The 11104-nt window shown below is 45.0% G+C and overlaps 4 protein-coding genes across 5 annotated transcripts; 2 read left to right on the top strand and 2 right to left on the bottom strand.

Moving 5' to 3' along the window:
- The first annotated feature begins 3940 nt into the window (after window positions 1-3940).
- Window positions 3941-4800, top strand: LOC6623768 (uncharacterized). Its single transcript, XM_002047777.4, has 2 exons — window positions 3941-4509; window positions 4570-4800. Exons 1-2 carry the CDS (start codon window positions 3989-3991, stop codon window positions 4718-4720), a joined length of 672 nt encoding a protein of 223 aa, XP_002047813.2. The 5' UTR covers window positions 3941-3988; the 3' UTR covers window positions 4721-4800.
- A 1055-nt stretch (window positions 4801-5855) lies between these two features.
- Window positions 5856-7063, bottom strand: LOC6623710 (uncharacterized). The gene is made up of 2 exons (XM_002047776.4): window positions 6257-7063; window positions 5856-6198 (listed from the first exon to the last, which is right to left on the bottom strand). The coding sequence occupies exons 1-2, from the start codon at window positions 6766-6768 to the stop codon at window positions 6057-6059; spliced, it is 654 nt and encodes a 217-aa protein (XP_002047812.1). The 5' UTR covers window positions 6769-7063; the 3' UTR covers window positions 5856-6056.
- A 375-nt stretch (window positions 7064-7438) lies between these two features.
- Pfdn2 (prefoldin 2) lies at window positions 7439-8267 on the top strand. Its single transcript, XM_002047775.4, has 2 exons — window positions 7439-7632; window positions 7698-8267. The coding sequence occupies exons 1-2, from the start codon at window positions 7502-7504 to the stop codon at window positions 8002-8004; spliced, it is 438 nt and encodes a 145-aa protein (XP_002047811.1). The 5' UTR covers window positions 7439-7501; the 3' UTR covers window positions 8005-8267.
- Window positions 8255-10745, bottom strand: Mocs1 (Molybdenum cofactor synthesis 1). 2 transcript variants are annotated; one of them, XM_015175892.3, is made up of 6 exons: window positions 10596-10745; window positions 10230-10521; window positions 10060-10168; window positions 9513-9904; window positions 8990-9449; window positions 8255-8825 (listed from the first exon to the last, which is right to left on the bottom strand). In XM_015175892.3, exons 2-6 carry the CDS (start codon window positions 10407-10409, stop codon window positions 8290-8292), a joined length of 1677 nt encoding a protein of 558 aa, XP_015031378.1. In that variant the 5' UTR covers window positions 10410-10521; window positions 10596-10745; the 3' UTR covers window positions 8255-8289. The 2 variants fall into 2 exon arrangements, with proteins under 2 accessions (XP_015031378.1, XP_002047809.2); XM_002047773.4 differs by having other exon boundaries at window positions 8736-8925.
- Window positions 10746-11104: the final 359 nt, after the last annotated feature.

Here is an 11104-nt window from a genome sequence, read left to right as displayed (position 1 = left end):
TTATTACGCGGAGTGGCAAGCGAAGCTGCCAATGCAGGCGATGTCCTCGTCCTCGTCCTCGTCCCCGTCGTCTGCCCCTCCCCTAGACGACTAATAGCGCAGAGCACCCGCACAATATCCTTGTCGTGGCGTCTCTATATTTTTTATATATTTTTTTTTAGATTTATATATTTGCGCATAAAAACTGAGTGTAAAAGTTTTGCATATTCATGGCGCTTTAAATGTCGTCGCCAGCGTCAACGGCACCGATGTCTGAAGTGCAACAGCCGCCGCAGCAGCCACAAAGGCAACTGGCAATAATAGCAAAACAGCAATGCAGCCTTGCTATATACCCTACCAAATGAAAGTATTATGATTTTGTTGAGAAACTAATTGCATTGATAAAAACCAAAGCTGCAGGGCCAAGATATCATCGGCTTTCAGCTTGAACCCATTTGCAAGCCTGATATTGTAAATCTTATGAAATAATTTAAAAAATTCGGTTCACTTAAGTTTTAGATTTGGTCCGGCCTAGATGTAGGTATATATTTTTAATAATCGTAAATTAAAATTAACTTCACTTGCAACTTGTTACAAGATATTTATTGTGTAATTTTTGTCAATATTCTTGTCCCATTGCTATTTTATCCCTAAAATGACCAAGTCAATAAAAGCACTTTTTACATAGTATAAAAGTGTATTTCTGCTGCAACTAGCTACAGCTATGAAAACATCTCAAACTTTTTGTGCACTTATAGTACATACATATATGGAGCAGATGCTCAAGTGCGAAAGAGAGGCAGTGAGTGGAAAAGGAAAGGAGATAGCGCTGAAAAAAAAATCGTAATAACATCAACTATAAAAGTAGCAACATCAGTTGGCAGCTGTAAGCAAACCAAACGACAGACCGACCGACAGACAGAAAGGCAGACAGACAGACAGACAAATAGACGACCGTCACAGACATATTGTGTCTGCAAAACTTTGTTGACAACAACAACAACAACAACAACAATGACAACAACAACTACGTAAGGATACAACAACAAGGAGAAAGTGTTTCAGTCGAGTATCTCGCGACTAAAAACCGCGCAATGGAGCGCATGTGAAAACAATGAGATTATTGGTTAAATTTATGTGTTCTCTATGAAGTCTGGCTGCCGGCTGCTGCTAAGGCTCCCTCCGGCCAACCACGCCCCCGTTCCGTGTAGCACACCCCGACACAATTTGCCTTGTAATTGTCGACATGTCAGCACATTAAACGGCTATAAAACGTTGGCAAACTGGCAAATCAAAGCAACTTGTCCCGCGTCGAGCAACTTTTCTAATTTACGGCCATGGAATGCAACAGTTAAGCGCCTGTGGCCTTTTGAACTCTCGACCCCGGCCACATTTACATGCACCCAAGCACACAAACATGCAAGCACCCAAGCCGCAGCGAACGCAGACCAGCTGGTCGGTCTACCTGCAAAGTTGGTCTAAAATTTATCATGACACTAATGAGCATGAAATGGGACAAGGTTTATTAAATTTCCTTTTTAAAATGCGCACATGGCAAGTTGCCCAGTAAGATGCGATGCAGTTGGCAGTGTGTGAGGTGTCTCCCAGTAAAAGGCAACAAGTTTTTTTATTATTATTTTTTTTTTTTCTATGCTCATCATCGCAAGCAGGCGACGGCATTGCATCGAGGCGAACATTGGCGACATGGACGCGGCGCCACGGCGACTTTCGCAATCTCCCGCCCCACCTATCGGCTGCCTAACTTTGCAAGATACCCGGCCGCCGGCCGCCGCCCGCACCCAGCTGCCACACATAGACGGACGTCCAAGCAGCTGCTGCTGCTGCCCGGGCAGCAGAATGAAAAATGTCCGCAAGTGCGAAAATGAATCTGCCCCATGTTGCAATTTATTATGCCAACATAATAAATATTATATACAGTTGGTGTGTCAGCGACTCACAGACCCAACGCGCCCCATCTGGGGCGGAGGTCTCCACTTTTGCTTACACTTGGGTGGCACATTTTTAGGGCGTGTCGCTTTGTGACACTTTGAGAAGTGTTTAAAGTGTTGCCTCGTCCATTTGCCTAATTGTGGCAAAAGCAAATCAAAATGTATCTCACTCAAGAAAATGCAAAGCACATGTGGGAAACACATTTGACACAAACACTTAAACATGCAACAAAAAAGAGAGAAAGCTCGACGTCCTGATCCAAAACTGATTTATATATTTAAGGGTATCGAATATGAAACTAAAGAAAATATCAATTTTAGACATTATATTAGCCAATTAAGGGTTTTAAGAATAGCATAAAGAAGACTAATAATAATGGATAAACGTTTTCTCAATATTTTGGGCGCTTCATAATTCAAAATATTTGCATTCTTGAGGTAAACATCAAAACTTTTCGCCTAATTTTTATCTATTCCTCAAATCTTTCTACTCGGCTTTAAATAATTGGAATGTTTTTGGTCTTTCCACTTGCTATTTGTGTTGGGAGCCTTGTTTATTTTGAGCTTAACTCTTTACAGTTTTTACCCTGGGGTACATGATGACATTTGTTGGGTACGCACCCATAAATAAATCATTCAAATTGTCAACACGAATTTATTTGTGTTGCGTTTTCGTATGATGTAAGTTTCTTGCGGTTCCCCAAGCGGAAATGAACAACATGTTAGTGAGCACGAGCAAGGTGTTGATCAGGGGTATGGCATGGCGGGGGAAGCGGGTGTAAAAAGGCAGCAACACAATGTTGTGCTTTTGTCAGGCTTGCCAAGTCGCTTGCAACGCAGTCTGTCTAAGTCTGTTTCTGAATGTGAATATCTATGTGTGTATGTGTGTGTATTAATATTTTCTGCGTGCGTGTGTGTGTGAATGTGTGTGTGTGTGTGTCAGACTTGGTCGTCTTTGCGGTGGGCAGATATATTATTGCTAAAATACCCTTACTGAAGGTCAAACAAAAATCACAAGCAAGGTAAGAAATATATTTTAGAGAAATCTAAACGAGTTGGGCAATAAAACAAATAAAAAATATCTACCATACTAAAGCATCTATTTTTTTTCTTTATCTTATTTTATAAAACGTAGGGAATAGCTTTCAAAAGATCTCGAGATCATTTTTATTTAAATTTAATGCTCTATCACCTTCTTTGCAACCATATTTCCCTGTCTTTTACTTTCATCCTTATGCCCAGCCAAGTCTTAAACTTCTTCATCTAATAAACCTAACTAAGATTAAGGCCCAAATTATAGTTTTTGAAACAAATTTGGAAAACGAAACTTAGTATTTAAATAGAAGTGTATACGTATGAGGACTCACCTATTAAAACTGATTTGCAGAGACGATATTCCTTGGCTGTTGTTATTTAAGCAAATTTATATGTATGCTGCTGGCAGTGTTGATGCTGTGGCTGCTGTTGCTGCTTTTGGGGCTGTTGGGGCTGTTGGGGCTGTTTGCTTTTCATTTCCGGCCACGTCGACAAATCACAAACAACCGAAAAAGGATATTATCTGCAGCAAAACTGTTTCCGTGGCCACACTATCGTCGCTGCGGTGTCCCCATCCTTGCGTTGGGTGCGCCCTGTCATGTTTATTTGGATAAATAATTTGGAAAACATTTTTCGTTTTTCATTGTGTGTTTTCTTAATGGCCTTTTAAGTGGTCTCCAATTCACTTCAAAGACCGCCTGGCCTCTAATCTCGGCTCGGGCTGTCAACGCCTAACAAAGCGAGTCACGCAATAGAAATACAAGACCCCATTGGGCCAACAAATCTAAATTCAAATCTCACGTGTGCAAATAGAAAACCAAACCAAAGGTGATTTCGGGGTTTTAGGCAAAAGAGCGCCTACACTCCAATTTCCAGCACAATTCCAATGCTAATTGGCTGACCAAATGTTTGTGTCTCCGAAATTTCCACTTGTCATCTTTGATGGCTCACTCGAAATGCTGCCGGAGAGCGGCTGCGGCTGGCTGCCCCTGTGGCAGCAGTTGATTTCGAAGTGCGCTGAAGATATGTCTGGAGCGGGCAGTATATTCATTAGCTTTGCATTATTAGCCTTGGGCTGGATTTACTGTGCCTCAGCCTCGGCCAATCTGACCGAGTTTCTGTCGCATCGCCAGCGGCGTGGACTTATTTTTCAGAACAGCGGTTCTATTAAGTTCAGCATTGGACCCTCGTTGCCAATTCCATTGGGCGACCATGTGTCCTTTCGCTCTGCTGTGCTCTCCTTCACACTGCAAACGTCCAGCAACTTGCCAACTACGCCGATTTGGCCTTGGGACAAATGGGAAAGCACTTTTGCCCGATCTCTGCAGCAAATGAGACGCAACATTGAGAGGAACACGGCAAACGGAGCTGTTAGATATGCGGACGATGCACGACTGTTGACCTACACAGTCCTGGAGGAGTACATGGGCAGAAGGAACAATAATATGATTGTGGGCAGACAATGCCTGCTGCGTTCCATATGCGAAAATGCCCAGGTGCATCATCATGTTGGCATCTTCTCCGAAATACTAAACATTGTCCTCAGGTGAGTAAACAATTTGAATGTTTTCCATCCTTTCATCTGGCTTTTCTGAACTCTTTGTAGTCCGGGTAAGGCTGATTTAGATAACGCCTATCACGATGCTTTTGCCGCTGGCCAAGCGGGTGCTAATTGCTTGGCCGTTTTTAAGGCCTGTCCACGTGGTCTCAACTTTCTGGACGAGCTGTTCGTTTCGGAGCACAACTTGATTGATTGAGTTTTCGCTATGGATTGATGGATTGATGGATTGCATAGATTGGTTAGATTGGATGGAACAATAAAGTTTTGGCAAATCAAAGTGCATGTCTAATGCTTCTTCTTGTTGCGACTGTTGCATAATTTGCGACTCTGTCAAAGGAGCGCGCAGTGAGCATGTGGCATGTGGCATGTGGCATGCGGCATGCGGCATGTGGCAGGAAACGGCAATAGGGGAGCCTGCCCAAGCAAACATACAGTAGGCTCAACTAAACCAACAAGCAGCTTACACGTAGCCTCTTATTTTGATAATTCACGTTTGTGGGCATCACTTGTATCATTTTTTATAAAATCATATAAATAAGCCGAAACAAAAAGAAGCTTATCTGGTTTATTCCACTTGCAGTTTGCATATGCAATATTTTTGTACCTGTTCCTGGTCGATAAGGAGAACCAATTCTAGATAAGGAGAACCAATTCTTCACGGATTATTATTATGTATTATTGCTGTATTCATGATTTCATTTTCATGTTTTCGTTGTCCGCATAAACGTAATAGCCACGAGATTGTTACCTATTCCTATGCGACATCAGAAGTTCAAATACCGCAAAGTTGCACAACTGCTGCGCTCTCTCTCTCTCTCTCTCTCTCTCTCTCTCTCTCTCTCTCTCTCTTGCACTGTGCAATTGTCTCTTTCTCTCACACTCCCACGCTCTCTCTTTGTCTTTGCCCGCACTTTGCACAGCTCCCTGTCAACATTCCCCACCCACTTATCAGCAGCGTTGTTCGCGTTGTCATAATCGCATTTGAATTAGCTGTGCATACAAAACGACGAGCAATACCAAAAACAGGGTGCCTCGTCTAAGTGCTGCTGACTGCGCGAGGCTAACACTTGAACTCAGCTGCGTTGGGAGCACCCGGTGGAGCGCAATTGTCGTGTTGTTGTCGACGTGTAGCTAGCTACCTGGGATGCCTAATGTGCCACTTAAGACGCATTTATTGTCTTTCTGTTCTCGTAGTTGTTGTTGTTGTTGTAGTTGATGGTACTGCTGCATTTCCATTTAATTGATGCCATTGTTGACAAAATGACGGTCGCACGCCCGTTGCACTGCAGCTCTCCCGTGTGCCGCAGTCAAAAGCCATTAATGTTACGGGTTTTTTTCGAAGAACGGCAACATTTAAAGGAAAGGCGTGGCACGTGCAGGCACTTAAATCAGTTGAACATTTGACGCGGCTTAACGGTATTTTCTTTCAACACCATTTTTAGACATTTTTTAAGATTAACTTTTAATCAAATAGTTGATTATATGCAATTGCCCATTGGCTCAGCCCGCCTTGCCAAATTGAAGCTGCCATTTTAGTTGTTCACATCCAAAGTAAAAGCATCCAGAGCACTCGCACCTCTGGGACACTCATGGAACTGCTCACAGCAATCCACACCTGCTAGGCCCGCAGCGTAGGCTTCCTTATAGGCCTCCTCGAGTCGCGCCTTTCCAGGTCTGCAGTTGAGAATGAAGCAATAATGGGATAATTGAGCTGTCGAACTGTCGCACTTACGTGAGTAGCACATTGAGCAGCTCGGCCATGATGCCCACATGATGATGCACTTGCGCATTCTCACACATTGCACGCAGCAGGCACTGGCGACCGCGACCCCGGACTCCGCTCGCATTGTCCATGTAATGCTCCAGCGCGGTGTAAGCAAACAGGCGCGTGTCATCCTCGTGCGATGCGTCCAGCTGGCGAATCTTATCGTTCAGCGATCTGGCAAATACGGACTCCCATTTATCCCACGGGTAAAGCGGCGCTGAGGGCAATGTATATGCCCCAAAGTGTATCACATAAAAGTTGACCATGCTGCGCCAAGCGACAGGATCTTGTAGCTCAACGGCCATGACGGGTCCAACCACAAGGCGAATACTGCCTCCGTTCTGGTACAGCAGCTGATGCCGCTTCTGCCGTGCATGTAGGTAAGCCGTTATATTCTGGGTCGGCGAAATCACATCGTAGGAGGCTTCCAGCCATGGCACAAGCCAAACGAGCAGCAGCAAACAACTTGTTAAATGCATTACTTAAGTTCCTAGGGCAGTCGTCCGTGAAGTGCACAGAGTGCTTGAGGAATGATCTTTAACAGTGCCAGAAATGATCGAACGTTGAAATTTTGTTCGACACAAGCGAAGTAAATATTTGTGCACCAATTAGCAGCTGAATTGGGTTATAAAGTCATCAACTTGGCGGCGTATTTCGTTCAGCTTGAGCACAATAAATCACTAATTCCCTATGTAAAATGTATATTGTGGGGCGGACAACTTTTAGGACTGACTTCCTACATTTAAAAATATCCATAGTACTTTTGAAATATGCGCCTTGTTAAGGCGCCTTGTTAAGAGGCGGTGCGACAGTGTTGATCAATATATATTTGAATTGCACAAGAGTTTCGTTTTGTATTTCTAGAACTCTTATTCACAAACAAGAACTGCCAACCGATTTTAGCAACACTGCACCCATTGCATTATTGCTTTATTCTTCTATTTGATACTGGCCACATTTAAGTTCAAATAACGCGCTTCGTTAACTGGAACTGCCAACCTATGTGAAAACACTACGTACTGAATAAGAGTTTTGAAACAAACACGATCCACAACATCCACCATACAAATTAGTGTAACCGTAAGCAGCTTAAACAAAAATGTCAAATATGAGTAAAATAAGTAAAAACGCCAAAGTATTTGACTTTCGGCCACACATTATCGAGCTAGCATTCAACTTTAGTAGACATCTGTTTAAAAATTAACTAGAAAAATGAGCAGCGAAGCGGTTAAAGCCCAAATGTCCCAAGAGAAAATTGTTGCCCAGTTTCAACAGCTCCGGAACGAACAAAGAAATCTGGCCAACAGCCTAAATACGCTGGAAATGGATCTACGCGAACACAAGTGAGTCAGAATGGCCGCTAACCTAACCTAGAAAATATAAACAACTAATTCTTATTGTAAATTAGAACTGTGATAGAAACCCTCAATTCAGCGGATCCGGAACGCAAGTGTTTCCGTCTCATTGGTGGCGTGCTGTGCGAGCGGACTGTCAAAGAAGTGCTGCCCCAGCTGGTGGACAACAAGGATTTCATTGCGAAAACCATTACAACGGTGACGGAGGATTTGAGCAGAAAGGGTCAGGAACTCAACAAATTTAAGGAGGAGCACAACATCAAAATACGCGGCGAACAAATCGGCCCCGAGGGCACCAAGTCCTCAGAGGCGGAAAGCGGCAGCAAAGCGGAAAACCGCAACGTTCTGGTCTCCAACTAACCTCGGCAGTGAATACCAAACGGCAAACAAACGAAGCGTGTTTATTGTGTCCGATGAGGTTCTTTGTGCGGCGGCACTACAATAATGCATTGATTATGATTCTAATGTTATATGTAATTTTAGCTATAAGGCGCAGTTACACACACACACACACAGAGAAACGCCACTCATCCATCCCCTCAAACAATTCACCCACACAAGCTACACACAACTCACAAAGTCGGCCCACAATTAAAAGAAACTGAGCTAATTCAAAATGACAATGGATGCACAAGCTGCGTGATTTTATTGACGCTGGTAGTCGCGTTTGCCGCCTGACTTGCTCAGCAGGCGTACGTTTGTGATGCAGATGTCATGGGAGACAGCCTTGCACATGTCGTAGACGGTTAGTGCAGCCACGGAAACGGCCGTAAGGGCTTCCATTTCCACGCCAGTCTGGCCGCTGCAGCGCACAGTGGCCACCAGGCGCACACACTGCTGCTGCTCTAGCAGCGTGGCCTGCACACGCACCGAGGACAATGCGATATTGTGGCACAGTGGTATCAGTTGTGACGTATGCTTGGCACCCATGATGCCGGCCAGTTGGGCCACACTTAGAACATCGCCCTTGGCGAGCTCATTGGCTGCAATAAGCGCAGTTAAACACTTACCGACTTGTACAGTGGCCTCTGCGCTGGCTGTTCTCGTGGTGTGTGCCTTGTCGGTGACATCAACCATTTGGGCCTTGCCTTGAGCGTTGATGTGCGTCAAGCCACTGCAGTTGCGCAGCTGTAAATGCTGTAGTTGATGAGGATGAAGCATGGTTCTGCTGCTGCCGATACCTGCAAGCAAACAGTTCTGGGGGGAATGGTGTGCAAGTTCTGGACTAGCCGCCTATGAGTATCATTGGGCGATTTTCCATTTGCGACAGATTCAGCATGCCTGCGTAGGATAAATGCGCCCATTAATACAGACAACTTTTTGACAATTGCAATTTGACACTCACCTGCATGCTGACGCTTCTTGCGCTGCACTGCCGCGCCTATTAGCTCGACCAGCTGCTGCTCGGTGCAGCCTTCGGCGCGCATGGCATCGCGCAATGAGAACTCCTTGTTGCCAAACAGGCACACCTTAATGTTGCCATCAGCTGTCAGGCGCAGGCGATTGCAGGTGCCACAAAAGTGTTCTGTCATGGAGGTAATAAAGCCCAGTTGGCCAGTAAAGCCAGGCACTGCGTACGCCTTAGAGGTGTCATTTGGGCCATTGGGCAGCGCTTGAAACTCTGGCCAACGCTGACGTATGATCTGCACCGTTTCGCTATACGAGATCAAGCGTTCCGTATGCCATTTGTTGCCCGTAAAGGGCATGTATTCAATGAAGCGCACATCAACGGGTCGGTCACGCGTAAACTCCACAAAATCGCATATCTCGTCCTCATTAAAGTTGCGCATCAGCACGCAATTGACCTAAGGGCATACGGAGTTGTTTAGTCATCAAGATATATTGTTCTACAATCAGACAACGCGCACCTTTGGTCGATAGCCCAGCTGTATGGCTAGGTCGATGCCCGCTATGACGCGCTCCCAGCCCTTGCGTCGCGTTATCTGCTCAAAGCGCTCCTTACGCAACGTATCCAAGCTGATGTTCAGTGAATCCAGGCCAGCACGTTGCAGTGGCAGCAACATACGTGTCAGCACCAGGCCATTGGTCGTAATGCCCACATGCTCGAGTTGAGGCAGCGCCTTCAGCTGTGCCACAATCTCCACAATATCGCGACGCACTGTTGGCTCGCCGCCTGTCAGGCGTATCTTGCGCACGCCCTGCTCCACAAAGATGCGCGCCAGACGCAGCACTTCCTCAGTGCTCAGCAGCTGGGCTTTGGGCTGCAGCGGCACACCCTCGGCAGGCATACAATATTCACCTGCAAATGGACACGGTTAGCTTGTGAATTTCACCATGAAACATCTACAGCTTATCAACTATCAAGTACTCAAAACCTAAGGTCTGGCCATCAGAGATAACAATAATTGGGTAGGGAACATGGAATGGAAGTGATTGGGTTTGGGCAAAACTTACAGCGTAAATTGCAGCGTTCGGTGAGTGAAATTCGCAGATATGTGTGATGACGTCCAAAGCTGTCTGTTAGGGGCGAGATCGCAGCGGCTCTGGGCACTTGGCTCTGGCTCTACAGTTGGTGATAAGCGCATGAATCAAATTCTCATTGATCTAAATTATCATCTATTTACCTGTGGGACAGACGCTTCCATTGGCTTGTTTTCATTTTCAATAACGTGCTGTGCACCTGTTGCGGCACTTTTTGTGGCTGTCGCCAGTTTTTGGAATTGGAAACCGGTTGCCAGGCCCGCCACTGGCTGCGCTGTGCATCGGAGCAGCAGCAGGTTTGCGCGTTTCGCTAACAATCGCATTTGATGAATTGTATCTACGCTGCGGCTCGTACAGATTAACTTTAAATGCTATTAGCACGCCAATCTGATTACCTAACCTACAATTCGCTGCTGGGGGCTGCGGCTTGGATTCCTGCGGTGCCATCAAAACACTCAATTTAGACTTGCTTTTGATAAGCAATTATTTAAAGCCAGCAAAGTGCTTACCTCACAAATATACTTGTAAATTCCACGGCTCGTATTGCTCTAGCCCCAAAGTCGACCTGCAACCGGCGACTGTTGTTTATAAACTGAACGCACAGATCATATGGGATTTGTAAACTGGAGCTTTTGGCCCGAAAGCTCTGCACGCAACAAGCACAGTTAAGAGCTGTGATTGCTGTGTGTGTGTGTGTATGCGTGCGCGAAAAACTACTGAATGAACGGTTCTCTCAGAGTCTCTCAACTACCAGATACTGCGTAATTAGTGGTGGTGAAATAATATTTGACTATGCAATATGAGATTCACTTAATTATAATACAATTCGTTTTTCTTATTATATGGATCGAAGCATTATTTAATTCAAATTGTAATCAAGTGTGATTTTGAGAGCTTTAAAGCTTGTTAAAACATGTTTATCTAACATTTGACATTATATTGTGCCCGTATAAACCGTTACATATGGACAAATCGAAGAGGTATACAAACTAGCATTATACCCTGTACCAATCGAACT

This window comes from Drosophila virilis, chromosome 3, assembly GCF_030788295.1.
Source record: "Drosophila virilis strain 15010-1051.87 chromosome 3, Dvir_AGI_RSII-ME, whole genome shotgun sequence".
NCBI classification, from domain to species: Eukaryota; Metazoa; Arthropoda; class Insecta; order Diptera; family Drosophilidae; genus Drosophila; species Drosophila virilis.
The sequence above is the reverse complement of the archived record's forward strand: the minus strand, read 5'-3'. Positions and strand labels throughout refer to the sequence as shown.

Excerpts from the sequence above, each read along its gene's own strand:
- Pfdn2 (XM_002047775.4), top strand. The coding sequence starts at position 7,502 with ATGAGCAGCGAAGCGGTTAAAGCCCAAATGTCCCAAGAGAAAATTGTT. Across the intron at positions 7,633-7,697 it reads ATGGATCTACGCGAACACAA|AACTGTGATAGAAACCCTCA; the intron begins GTGAGTCAGAAT and ends ATTGTAAATTAG.
- LOC6623768 (XM_002047777.4), top strand. The coding sequence starts at position 3,989 with ATGTCTGGAGCGGGCAGTATATTCATTAGCTTTGCATTATTAGCCTTG. Across the intron at positions 4,510-4,569 it reads ATACTAAACATTGTCCTCAG|TCCGGGTAAGGCTGATTTAG; the intron begins GTGAGTAAACAA and ends AACTCTTTGTAG.
- LOC6623710 (XM_002047776.4), bottom strand. The coding sequence starts at position 6,768 with ATGCATTTAACAAGTTGTTTGCTGCTGCTCGTTTGGCTTGTGCCATGG. Across the intron at positions 6,199-6,256 it reads CTGCTCAATGTGCTACTCAC|ACCTGGAAAGGCGCGACTCG; the intron begins GTAAGTGCGACA and ends TCTCAACTGCAG.
- Mocs1 (XM_015175892.3), bottom strand. The coding sequence starts at position 10,409 with ATGCGATTGTTAGCGAAACGCGCAAACCTGCTGCTGCTCCGATGCACA. Across the intron at positions 9,450-9,512 it reads AGCTGGGCTATCGACCAAAG|GTCAATTGCGTGCTGATGCG; the intron begins GTGCGCGTTGTC and ends GTATGCCCTTAG. Across the intron at positions 8,826-8,989 it reads CAAGAAGCGTCAGCATGCAG|GTATCGGCAGCAGCAGAACC; the intron begins GTGAGTGTCAAA and ends GTTTGCTTGCAG.